This window comes from Microtus ochrogaster, chromosome 19, assembly GCF_000317375.1.
Source record: "Microtus ochrogaster isolate Prairie Vole_2 chromosome 19, MicOch1.0, whole genome shotgun sequence".
Lineage (NCBI taxonomy): Eukaryota > Metazoa > Chordata > Mammalia > Rodentia > Cricetidae > Microtus > Microtus ochrogaster.
In genome coordinates, this window is record NC_022021.1 from 2,132,976 (window position 1) to 2,145,920 (window position 12,945).

Sequence of the window (12,945 nt, forward strand, 5' to 3'; positions counted from 1 at the left end):
CACCGAGTCTTTCTCTAGAGGCCGGGTGTGTGACTGGAGCCCACTGAAGCGGTCTTTTTCTCTCTTGCTGAAAGCCGCACTGAGGAGGATTCACCCTGTCTGCTTCTGGGTCCTTTGTTTCATTTACAGATCTAAAGTTGAGTGTTTGTGGATTTCCCTTGGTCCTGCCTGGGACTTACTCACGCCTTTTCATGTGGCCCATTCCTACTTGCAGCCCCGAACCTAATACTCTGTTTCAGGTTTGCCACATGTCGGCATCCTGGGCCTTCCTCCATCCCTCTCCATCTGTTTTTCCGGGACGGGTTCTGTCACTGATGCTGAAGCTCAGTAGAGCTCAGCTGGTGGCCGGCCAGCCTCGGGCCTTCCCGTCTCTACCTCCCCAGGGCTGGGTTCCAGTTGTGTGCCAGGTGTCCAGCTTCTTTTTTTGGTCTTTTCTATGGGTTCTGGGAATCAAATTCAGATCTTAACTGTTTGCAAAGCAAGCACTCTCCCCAGCCCCCAGTCATGTAGTTTTTACATGAAAATGAAAATAAGACCCCATACCCTATATTTTATGTAATTATTTCTTTTCAAAATTCTTTAATCAGATGGATTGTTACGCTTTCTATAAATTACAACTTAATTATTAAAAAAATACTGGTATTCAATGTCTTTATATTTAGCATCATACTGTTTCTAAATATTGATTTTACCCACAGAAAATGTTTCTAGTTAATATACTTTCTGTCCCTTTGTAGATATATATCTGCCTGTGATTGGCCAGTCACCCATAGTTGATAAAAAGTTCATAGTACTTCAAGGACTCGTAGAAAAAGAAATCGATTACCAAAGAGAACTCCTGGAAACCTTGGGGATGATGGACATGCTGTTTGCCACCATGACGAGGAACAACAGCGCTCCTGTGGCAGAGCACGTGCCTACTGAACTCCCAGAGGAGGAGATGACAGAGACACCCTGTCAGCCCGCTGACGCGGACAAGAGCTCCTAACTGGGAGTTGTTTGACTCTTAATCGCTGAGAAGACGGCATCTGCAAGACATTCAAAGAGATAATTTACAGGAGTTTTATGGAAGAGACTGGATTAATTATAATTGGGAAATAAGTACCTGTTTGAAGACATGGTTTTCCATGTATTAATTTGGTTGATTTTGTGGCATCTTCTGCTGGAAGATTTTAGGTGTTTTAGTCACAGTGTTTTGTCCACCCTGGATGAGTTGATACTGATTTTAATGGAGTCAAACTTGGTTGCTATGGGGCAGAGTCCTGCCAAGGGAACAGCACCTTGGTTTTTGTTTTGTTTCTATGTCTAGCCTGGGAAATATCAAGAACAAACAGCAACAGCAGTACCTCTTTCTCTGTATGCAGTGCCCCTGAGAACTTTGGTCTCTTTTGCTGTTATCCTTGAAGTCCTGGGTCACACATTCTCCCCAGCTGCTTGTGGGACTGTCTTCCAAGTGTGGCAGATCATAGACTATTGCTCCTGGAAGCATAGTTAGGGTGTTGTAGTCCTTGCTTACCTATGAACTGTGCTCTCCACGGTGTTGTCTTTAGTCTGCTTATCAGGACAAAGTCCAGAGCAATCTGACTGAACCAGTCCATCCTAGTGTGCTGCCTTCCCTCCAGCTTCACCTGCCTCAGTCTGTGAGAAGACTGTCCTGCCCTCATGGTAACGGCCCGTCAGCCTGTGCGCATGTTCCGAGTGGGTCTGTGCGTGTGGCCCTCCAGAACAGTTCTCTTTCCTGTACCTACTCTTCTTTTTCTCTGTTCTTTATGTTGTGGGTCTGAACCCTAAATGGGAGCAGTTTGCTTTGAAAAATTGTGGTTTTGAAAGTTCATTGTAAACCTTATTTTTTTTATAAAAAGATTCTTTTCCTTTTGACTTTCTGAGGTGTGTCAATTCCCGATGGCCAGTGACTTGTGACCAGCATACTGGTCCACAGCCATTACTTCCCTCCCTTCCTTTAGCTCCCCTACTTAGGTTAGGATGTGTTTGATGACAGCATCCTGAGCTGAAGGAGTCCTTGGGGAAAGATTTTTGTAATGAGTGCTCATAATCTCAGTTTTATAACCTTAGGTTCCTTAAAGCAGAAGTGGGGATATGTCTGGAATGTTCTGGTGTTTAAGTTCAACAATAGGGTATATAGGTTCCCTTTAGTGCGCTGAAACAGTTCTACAGTATGGTGTCTTGTGAGAACCTGGAGTTTGCCTTTTTGAGTAGTTACATTAGTCACAAATGAGAGCTTGTGCTTTACGGTTGAAAGGGTTGACCTACTTAAGTACAACCATTTAAGTAAGTCTTCCTAAGTGTGCAGGGTGTGCACTACAGTTAGGATTCTACCTGAAGCTGCTGTCCCTGTGCAGCTCTGGAGGATTTCCTGGCCTTTATTCTCATCACAACTGTCTTTAAGTGTCAAATCATTCTCTTTTAACAGTGAATTAATTCAAGTCACTCAGTTCCCCAAGCTTGAGTTCCTTATCATCCCTGTTCTGGGCTCGCCCGCTGGGGACTTGCTCTCTTTGAGAGTGCTGCAACTCTTGTGTAATATTTATAGTAATCACAAACCCTTAAGACTAGGAAACATTTCCCACAATCTTCAGTGCAATTATGTTCAGGAGGTTTTGTTTGTTTTGTTTTTGAGACAGGGTTTCTCTGTTTATCCCTGGCTGTCCTGGAACTCACTCTGTCACCAGGCTGGCCTTAAACTCTCAGAGATCCATACCTCTGCCTCCCAAGTGTTGGGATTAAAAATGTGTGCTACCACACCCAATTTAGGAGTTGTTTTTATATTCATTAAAACTATTACTTGCTATATGAAGCGTTTTAACATAATTGACATATTTCAATATGTAATGTTGGCCTTAGGAGTCAAATGCCTAATGAATTCTTAGACTTGTGCTGCTTAGTTGGGAAGTTTTTGATGTTTTGCCATGGATGCAAGAATAATGAAATATTGCTGAGAATTCATTTATGTTTAATTTATTATGTTAACTCAGACTTAAACATATGGGAAGGTTTGTTTGTTTCGAGTCTGATTTCTCAAATGCCTGTGCTGTTAAATTGCTTAAGGAATCGATGTCAAATGGGATGGTTAGAAACTCCACTGACTGAACTGAAATGAATTCTGCCAACCATTAAAGACTCCCTCAAATGAGGTTATTAAAATGGAGTAGTTTTCTCGGTGGGATGCTTCCAAGTTAAACATTTAACAAAAGTTTGAATATGCCTAACGTTAATAAATGACCATTGAATAGTTTTATCTTTGAACAAAGTGTCCCTGAGAAACTGAACCCCATTTGCTGGCAGATATTGTTATCTCTTCCTATGCTATCTATTCCTGTAGCCATGGTGCCTGGGCCAGGGCTGGTATATCTGACTCAGGCTCCGTCTACAAATTCAGATTTACAGTGAAATTGTTCTTCTAGGTCAGAACAATTTGGTTCTCAACCTGTGAGTCTCACACCCTTTGGCAAACTTTTTCTGTCTCAAAAAATATTTACATTATGATTCAGAACAATAGCAAAGTTACAGATACGGATAGTAATGAAATCATTTTCTGATTGGAGTCACCATGAGGAACTGTATCAAAGGGCTGCAACATTAGGAAGGTTGAGAACCCCTGCTCTAGGGAGATGTGGGAGGCTGGGGATGCTGTGTTGGGGTCTTCAGCAGAGGAAGCCCTTTCCAGAATGCATCTTACCTTTAGAGAAAATAAAGTCATTGACGGCCCTGCCTCACCAGATAGAAGTGCTTACTCCCTGCCAACTTTCTCTCCCCTTTATCTTGTCTGTACTTCTTCCTTCTCCATGAAGTTCCTTTGGAACTCTCAATAAATTTATTTTTCTTACTGCCCGAGTGTGAGTTGATTTTAAAACCGAATGGCTAAAGACTCCGTGAACTTGAGACATTGAGATCCAGAGGTTATTGAAATGAACAAAATAAATCACAGTCCATTTTAGCTAACATTGTGGTTGAGGGAAGGTCTGGTAACGTCTGTGGTGGATCAGATGATGGTCAGTGATGTGCAGAACAGCCCAGATGTAGGAAAGACTGACGTGTTTCCAGCTGGTGTCATCATTGGCTTCTGTCCTCAACTTGACACACCTAAGAAGAAAGAACCGAAATCAAGGAATTGCCTCCTCCAGGTTGGCCTGTGGGTATATCTGCGGGGCATTTTCTTGATTACTAATTGATGTGGGAGGGTCCAGCCCACCGTGGGCGGTGCCATTGCTAGGCAGGTGAGCCTAGGGTATGTAAGAATGATAGCAGAAGCAGGCGGATCTCTGTGAGTTTGAGGCCAGCCTGGTCTACAAGAGCTAGTTCCAGGGCAGGCTCCAAAGCTATAGACACCCAGTCTCAAAAAGCCAAAAAGAAAAAAAAAATGGTAGCTGAACTTGAGCCTGGGAACGAGCCAGTAGGCAGTGTTCCTCCATGGTCTCTGCTTCAGTTCTTGGTTTACCTTAAATGGTGGTCTGTCAGCTAAATAAACTCTTTCCTCCCCAAATTGGTTTTTGGTCAGTGTTTTAGCACAGCAAAAGAAAGCAATTAGGGCAGCTGGCATTGAAGACTGCCAGATGGTCCAGAATAATTAAGAAAGAAAGCATGATAAGTTTCATACAAAGACTGATGGTCGACAGAAATCTGGCTAAGGACATGAGGTCAGTTGAATTTTGGTTTGCATGCTAGAGAGACTGAGCTAGAAACATTAAAGGTGGTTTTCGTTTTTTTTTAAATTGGCTCTTGCAATCATGGAGGTTAAGTCTAACATAAGCTTGTCTACCAAGCAGGCAATTGGTAGTGGGGCTCATTCCAAGTCAAAAGGACTTGGAACCAAGTCCAAAGTCAATAGTATAATTTTGAGTCTGAGGCTAAAGGCCCCTTTCTGACATCCAAGGGAAGGGAAGAATGTCTCAGCTGATGGGTGGGGATTCATTTTTCTGCCCCTTTCCCAGCCTTGACCCAACAGGATGATACCTCTCTCCACTGATGAGATCTTCCTTACTTATTCTAGTTTCTTCTGGAACTGTCCTGCCCAATATACTTAGCCCTAATGTTTCTCCAGTCATCTGACTATTATTAAGTCCACATAGTAGCTCATGTCTATATATTAGCATTCTGTATATTTCCGTCAAGCTGATGCCCTGAGGTCCTAGGGTCGCGGCAACATTGGTTATTACATTAGGCATTAGAACATTAGGAAGCCGCTGTTCACTTGAGGTTTCTTATATTGAAGACAGTCTAAATGTTCTCACCACCTTGCTCCCTTACTAGATGTCTTAGTGACTGTTCTATTGCTGTGAAGAGACACCTTGGCCAAGGCAATTCTAATAAGAGAAAGCATGTAACTGGGGGCTTACTATTTTAGAGGTGAAGTCCACTATCATGGCGTGGTTACATGCAGGCAGGCGCTAGAGCAGTAGCTAACGGCTATATTCTGATCTGTAGGCAGAGAGTAACACTGGGCCTTGTGTGGGCTTTTGAAACCCCAAAGTCCACACCCAGTGACACTCTTCCCTCAAGGCCACACCTAGTCTTTCTCAAAGAGAGGTACTCCCTGTTGCCTAGGCATTTAAATATATGAACCTATGGGGGCTGTTGCTATTCAAACCACCACACTGAAACTGCTTGCTTAACTCTTGGTCTGGATAGAAGACAGGTAGCTGGTTGGTCTACAGCATGAGTTCTAGGACAGCCACGTCTACACAGAGAAACCCCGCGGGGGAGGGATGGGGGGGGGAAACAACAGAATGAGAGGGAGATGGTGGGAGGGAGGGAGGGAGAGAGAGAGAGTTTTTAAAAAGTTAAAAGCCCTGACACAACATGAGGAAAGGAATCCCCAAAGATGCAACTAAATTAATTTTTTCTGTTAGACAACTGCTCCTAGGCACGCAATCTTCTCTTAAGAGTAGTTTGTTTTCCCAGTGAGACTCCCTTGGAGGAAGCTAAATTTTTACTGGGTTAGGGATGGGGGGTGATATGCCCATTTCTTTCAGCTCCAGGACCCCATCTGGGGGAAAATCCATCCTTCTACCACCTTCTGTAGGTCTAGCTTTATAGATGAATATTGCTTAAATTTAGTTTTATTGTAGAATGCCATGTTTTCTCCATCTGTTGTTATTGAAAGTTTTGCTGGGAATAGTAGTCTGAGCTGGCATCTGTGAACTCTTCGAGTTTGTAGGACATCTATCCAATCCCCTGCAGCCTTTAATATTCTTTCTTTATTCTGTGCCTTTATTGTTTTGACTGTCATGTGCCAAGGGGGATTTCTTTCCTATGGGTCAGTCTATTCTGTGCTCTATATGCTTCTGTACCTTGATAGGCATCTCCATCTTTGGATTAGGGAGATTCTCTTCTGTGATTTTGTGGAAAATATTTGTCTTTGGCTTGTGCGGGAGGCACTGAGGGCCCTGTGCTCACAGATAAGCACTAGGAGAACCTGGAAAGCCAAACACACAATGTTGTGTGTGGTGAGTCTTTGTGTCCCACCAGCCAGCTCTCAAAGAATGACATGGAGACTTACTATTAGTTAGGAAAGCTTGGCCTTTAGTTTAGGCTTGTTTTCAACTAGCTCTTATAACTTAAACTAATCCATATTTTTATTAATCTACATTCTGCCACGTGGCTTTTACCTCTATCCCATTCTACACTGGATGGCTGTTGTGTGATGTTTTACTCTTTTGTCTTTTTTGTGGGGTGGGAGGAGCTCCCAAATAAATCACATACTTATTTTTACTTGTGAATGCCTGGCCTTAACTTAGCTTGTTGCTTGCCAGCTTTTCTTATCTTAAATCACCCCAACTATCTTTTGCCTCTGGGCTTTTTCCTTTTCTTCTGTATGTCTTTCCTTCTTACTCCATGGCTGGCCCCTGACATCCTCCTCCCCTTGTTTTCTCATTGCTGCTTCTTTCCTCGTTTCTCCTTCTATTTATCCTCTCTGCCTGCCAGCCATGCCTATCCTTGCTTCTCTCTCGCTACTGGCTTTTTATTAGACCATCAGGCATTTTAGACAGGCAAAGAATCACAGCTTCACAGAGTTAAGCAAATGCAGCATAAACAAAAGCAACACATCTTTACATCGTTAAACAAATGTTCCACAGCAGAAACAAAAGGAACACACCTTAGAATAATATTCCCCAACAGCTGGCGTCTCCCACGCACCTAAATTCATCGCGAGTTTCCTCTCTCTGCCCTGAAGGCCTGCCTATCTCTCCTGCTTCGCTATTGGCCATTTAGCTTTTTATGAAACCAGTCAGCAGGCTCCTTAGGCAGAGACACCTCTTTACAGTGTAAAGAAATATTCCTCAACAGTTGTTCTTCCTGTTATCCGCCCAGAAGTCTGGAAGGGGATGTGGTTAATAACCTGATGACTGTTGCACTGTGTGGACAAAGACCAGTCTGGATCCTACCCAGACAGTCAATCCATAGACCCCATCTTTCTAGAAGGTGGCATATGTACTTTACATAGTGTTTTGATGTAGTCCTATCTTTAGTTTTATTTAATTTACTTTGTTCCTAGAAGATATTTATGTATTTTAATACACACAGGATTGAATTTATTATCACCAAGAAAGTTTTCACCAAACTGTGCTGTGCTTAAATAAACTACTCATGGTTAGACTCCCGAAGTTTGAAACACCAGCTTCTTTGTCATGTTGAACCAAGCTACCCTCTTGCCTCCCACGGATCATTGCTCTGCTTCTGGGATGTCCGCAGAGGAGGATGGTCAGCTGGCTGCTTTCTCTGCCTCTCTTAGCTAGCAGGCTTTTCTCTCAGCATCTGGCTCCTAAGTCTTTATTGGTAAAATTGAACAGTTGAGGTTTTGCTAAACACAATAGCTGGACTATAGTGGTGCCATATTGCCCTGGCTGTTGCTGATTGTATTCTTTTTTTTGTTTTGTTTTGTTTTTTGAGACAGGGTTTTTCTGTAGCTTTGGAGCCTGTTCTGGCACTAGCTCTTGAAGACCAGCCCGGCCTGGAACTCACAGAGATCTGCCTGCCTCTGCCTCCTGAGTGCTGGGATTAAAGTCGTACTCCACCACCGTCCTGCTGCTGATTGTATTCTTATGCTGGCCTCTAGTCATCAGGGTTTGGGGTTATAGGTTTAGGTGCTGATTTCTGAGTTTATTTTTGTTAGATGGATTCCCTGCTCCCCCCCCCCCCCATTTCTGTTTCCTCTCTTGTCTTCTGGACTTGAGCAGCCTGGGGTTCTAGTGACCAGTGAGTTTTCAGGTTCAGTCGGGCATCTCCTCTAAGGCTTTTGTGACCCTCATGACTTCTGGTGTTTTGGGTGTCTACGTTGCCTCTGGGGGTCCCAAGTACCTGTGTGGTCTCTGGAAATCTGGGTACCTCCTTGGTCACAAAGGTTCCTAGTACTGACTGGTCTGACCTCCATGAGGAAAAGAAAAATCTCTCTCCAGTAGAGACTTGTCTTAATCTCCCTCGGAGACACGGAATTCACGGCTCACATATTGTATGAGATTGCCAAGGCTCAGGAATACCATGATCTGCTGCTGCCAGCATCATGGAGAACCAGGAAGGATGCAGATTCCAGGCTGAATCTGGAAGAGGGTTTGTGCTAGAGAGGATTTCAGTCTTCGCCTCCAAATCTGGTGACCGGAGAGAGCCAGAAGCTCTCGTGTCTGGGGAGGAGAACCTTCCTACGGCTTTCTTTCTAGGCCTTTAAGAGGTACCCGCATTGCTGAAGGCAGATTTTCCTAACTAGGTCAACTGATTGAAATGCTAATCCATTAAGAGAACCCGTGCAGACACACCCATGGTGGGGTTTTACCTGCTTTCTGGGTTTCCTTTAGTGCAGTCAGCTTAACAATTCAGATTAACCACAACAGAGCTAGCAAGTACCTGCTTCCTACGCCTCTAACCGTCAGATTCTAGGAAGCTAACACAGATAAGGATTTCATGTAGGGAACTAGGTCTTTGTGACATCAAAGGGCTGGAATGGAGCCGCTGCTCAAGAGCACAGCCCCAGAAAGCAAAAGTCCATCTCTTCTGCCATCATCTACAAGCCAGAGACTAGATTCTGGGTGTTCTAGCCAGTTCGCCACTGTCACCTCTCCATTTCGGTCTCCGGACTTGAGAACAATGACAAGCAGAAAGCAGGCTTCTCACCCCGCCTTCCAGATCATGTATTAGTGTATTATATTACTTTTCTCATGACAGATTACCTGACAAAGGCTACTTAAGGGAGGGTTTATTTTAGTCAATGGTAGGTCCTTCAGGGCAAGGAAGGCATGGCGGCAGGAGTGTCTCTAGCTGTGGTGGCAGGAGTGTGAGACAGCTGCTCACTTTGATCCACAGTCAGGAATCAGAGAGATGCATGCTGGTTCTCAACCCCCGTCCTTTCTATAATACAGTCCTGGAGTGGTACCATCATGTTCAGGGGGGGTCTTCCGCCCTCAGTTAAACCTCTTTCAACACTGAGACATGCCCAGAGGCCTCACTCCTAGGTGATTCCCAATCCACATGAGTGATTAATCATCACAATCCCTCTCACCTAGGAGCCAAATTTTCATCCGGGACATTATTTGCAAAGGTTTTCTGGGGAGTGTGGTTTCAAATATCCAGCCCCGCGTGTGGTTTCAAATATCCAGCCCCGCGGTTCTGACGATATTCTAGTACCCTAAGGGGATAGGCACAATATTCTTCCCCCAGCAGGCAGCACATCTTGGGATATGGTTGCATGTGTTAGTTTGCCTGTAAACAAATGAGAGCATTCAGCTTGTGGTTGTGCGTTCCAGTTCCTCCTCACGGTGCACTGAGACTGAGCCATCTCTGCATATAGCTCTGCTTCAGTGTAATTGGTCCCCTGTAGATGGGCATTCTGACGACATTTAGAGTTTTATATCTACAAGCAGCTATACACCTGGCTTTCAGGATTCTATCTGTAGAAGCAGTTATGCATCTAGCGATGTTTTACCTAAGGTTCAGTGCATTTTTGATGTAGGTGGGTCTTCTGTCTATATGTTGCTTTCATTGGTTAATTAATAAAGAAACTGCTTGGCCTGATAGGTCAGAACATAGGTAGGTGGGGAAGACAGAACAGAATTCTGGGAGAAAGAAAGCTGAGTCAAGGAGACGCTATAGCTCTCCTCTCCAAGATGGACGCAGGTTAAGATCCTTCCTGGTAAGGCACCACCTCATGTGCTACACAGATTATTAGAAATGGGTTAATCAAGATGTGAAAATTAACCAGTAAGAGGCTAGAGCTAATGGGCCAAGCAGTGTTTAAAAGAATACAGTTTGTGGGTTGTTATTTAGGGTAAAGCTAGCGGTGCGGGAGCTGGGCAGTGGGGAGTGGCCTGCAGCTCCCCTTTTTACACATTTTGAGAGCTGCACATTGTCAACATGGGTCCTGGAAAATGGGTCTTTTCTCCCACTGCCAAGACTCTGCCTCTCGTCCCTGAGGCTCCTTCTTCTGACACTGAAATGACAGTATCAGTTTCTGTGAAACCTCCTTGCGTGCACATGTGTGCACACCCACACTACCCCCCCGCCCCAGTATTTAATATTTTACAGAGCTCTAGATACTACATATGAGGCAGGTAAAGCTGGTATCCAGTTCTACACACAGTGACACCTGGGTGACAGTTTCGGTGACATGTCCAAAGCCACACAATTAGTGGCAAATTTGGCCTGAGTTCAGGTCACCAGCTTTAGAAGTGCCTGTTTTCAAGCAGTGCAGGAATAATGTCTTATGTTCTATAAACATGGAACATATCTTTGTTCACTTTGGTATTAACTTTGCACAAAACGTCTCTTGTATGTGGTAACTGCGTGCCGAGTGAATGAGTTGTCGTTGGCTGCTGATTTGTAAACTTTTAAGGTAACATGGAGGTAGCTTTCTTCTCGCTAAGAGATCCAACTCAAACAGAGTTTTCTGCAAGTTATTCTCCCTGCCTGTTGATCATGAGAAATTGAAAAGGTGTCTCAATTCACCATTAGTCCTCAAGGGGGCAGTGTTACTTAGAAAACCGTGAGAAGCTGTCCTGCCTTCTCTGAATTTATGCTCTCAAGGAATAACCACAGTCCCTTCGGAAAGGAACTTAAGCTTTTTGCTAGTTACTATGCTGACCAGATAGATTTAAACAATAGTCACAGTGAATTATAACTAGAAATATGGAAATAAATCTAACCAAGGCTCCATTTAAAAAGATTAAGCTGTTCAACCCTGTAGAAAAATGGGAAGAGTATGGGGTGGCTAACCTTGGGGAAGTCCCAACTCTGTGGACATCAGCTTCCACATCTGTGAGATGGGGCAGACATGGCTTCCCCTTCAGGCTTGCTGGGAGGAGGGGCGTGGTGACACACAGAAAACTTCACTGTTTTTTGTCTGAGCTTTCTCTTATGTGATTACTAACATTATCTGGTTTTCTTGGGTAAGAGTTAAATTCAAATTTATTTTTATATTAATATAAAGGAGTGTGCGTGTGTGTTGTTTGTGTATTGAGTTCAGGGTTTCACACCTGCTAGGCTGAACTATTTACCCAGGTTTGTGACTATTTCCTGAATAAATGAGGCACACAAAATGGCAGAATAAGGGTGTAACTGACTTAGGTAGATTGAACTCAGAACCTTGGAAGGTACATTAGGTATGGTTTGCAGATGAGAAGAAAGAAAGAGGGTGCTCTCACTAGGTCACTGAGGCTCTGGTGGGACATTTGATGGCATTTGTCTCTGTTATTTTTCCCAACACTCTGACTTCAAGAGATCTATGGGAGAGAGCTGCTTGTTGGTTCCTGGCCACTTAGCCCTGAAATAATCACACAAAACTGTACTAATTAAATCACTGCTTGGCCCATTAGCTCCAGCTTCTTATTGGCTAACTCTTACATCTTAATTTAACCCCTTTCTGTGTATTTTAATCTGTGTATCATCACGTGGCTGTGCCTTACCGGCAAAGATTCCAACTGGCATTAGTCTCTGGCGGCTCCATGGCTTCTCTGCCTTCCTCCTTCCATGCTAAAGGCCAAGCCAGTTTTCTTTATTCATTAACCAATAAAATCAACACATAGACAGAAGGACCTCCCACACCAAAGAGAAGAAATTGAAGGGGAGCAGGAAGGCTTATTTGGCTCCTGGTTTCAGAGAACTCACTTTACTGCAGTGGAGAGGGCATGGTACTGCAGCAGAGCTGATGGCAGCAGAGTGTGCAGGGGGAGCCCTCACATCATGTCTGGCCAAGACACAGAGACCATGAGCCTGGAACTGGAGGCATACCCTTCAAGGCTCACCCAGTGACCTACTTCCAGCAGCTAGGGCCCCTCATCAAATTTCAATAACCTCATAAAACAATGCCAGCAGCTGGGGACCAAGTGTCAAAACACATGAGCCTCTGGAGGTGTTTCAGATTTAAACCATAATGAAATTGTTGTCATCTTCAAATATATTTATAAATAAAGACTTCCCCTATTCAAACTAACCATATTAGCTTGGAATATACGACAGCTTTATTGACCAAAGGTTAGAAATATAAGGTAGGTTAATTTAATGAGGTTTTCAATTTCCTATAAGCATCACTATAAGGCATTATCTTTTCTAAATCAGTGTTTTGGAGCATCATACAGTGTCACTGGCTTCATCATGGTGTCTTTGTACATATACTGTTACACATTGTTCTCCTTTATTCCCCTCCCTGCCTCTGGTTTCCCCAGTTAACGCTCCTTCTTATAGTCCATTACTCTCTCTGCTTCCTACCTTTCTTGAGACTCTTCCTCCCTTTTCCTGGCCCCATTTCTAGCTTTGTGACCTGTACAATAAGAGATATAATCTTGACAAAGTAATACGAAAATTAAAAGTTCACGAGCTAAAAGCAATTTCCTCATAGGAAAGAAAGGGAAACCAGTGGCCAGGTTTTTTTTTTTCTCTCCCTGTGGCCCAGTTGAGAGAGATTTTATAATTTCCCTGAATCATTTATTTTATCTTTTGGTAGAT

At 43.7% G+C, this 12,945-nt stretch overlaps 1 protein-coding gene across 2 annotated transcripts in view; it reads left to right on the top strand.

Annotated features, from left to right (window-relative positions):
• The window catches only part of Utp15 (UTP15, small subunit processome component), a 21,457-nt gene extending 17,525 nt beyond the window's left edge, over positions 1 to 3,932 (top strand). For both annotated transcript variants that reach the window (XM_005356441.3, XM_026783796.1), the window contains one exon: positions 738 to 3,932. In XM_005356441.3, the coding sequence (XP_005356498.1) occupies positions 738 to 988 (251 nt within the window). In that variant the 3' untranslated portion in view covers positions 989 to 3,932. The remainder of the gene's footprint in view (positions 1 to 737) is intronic.
• The last annotated feature ends 9,013 nt before the right edge of the window (positions 3,933 to 12,945 follow it).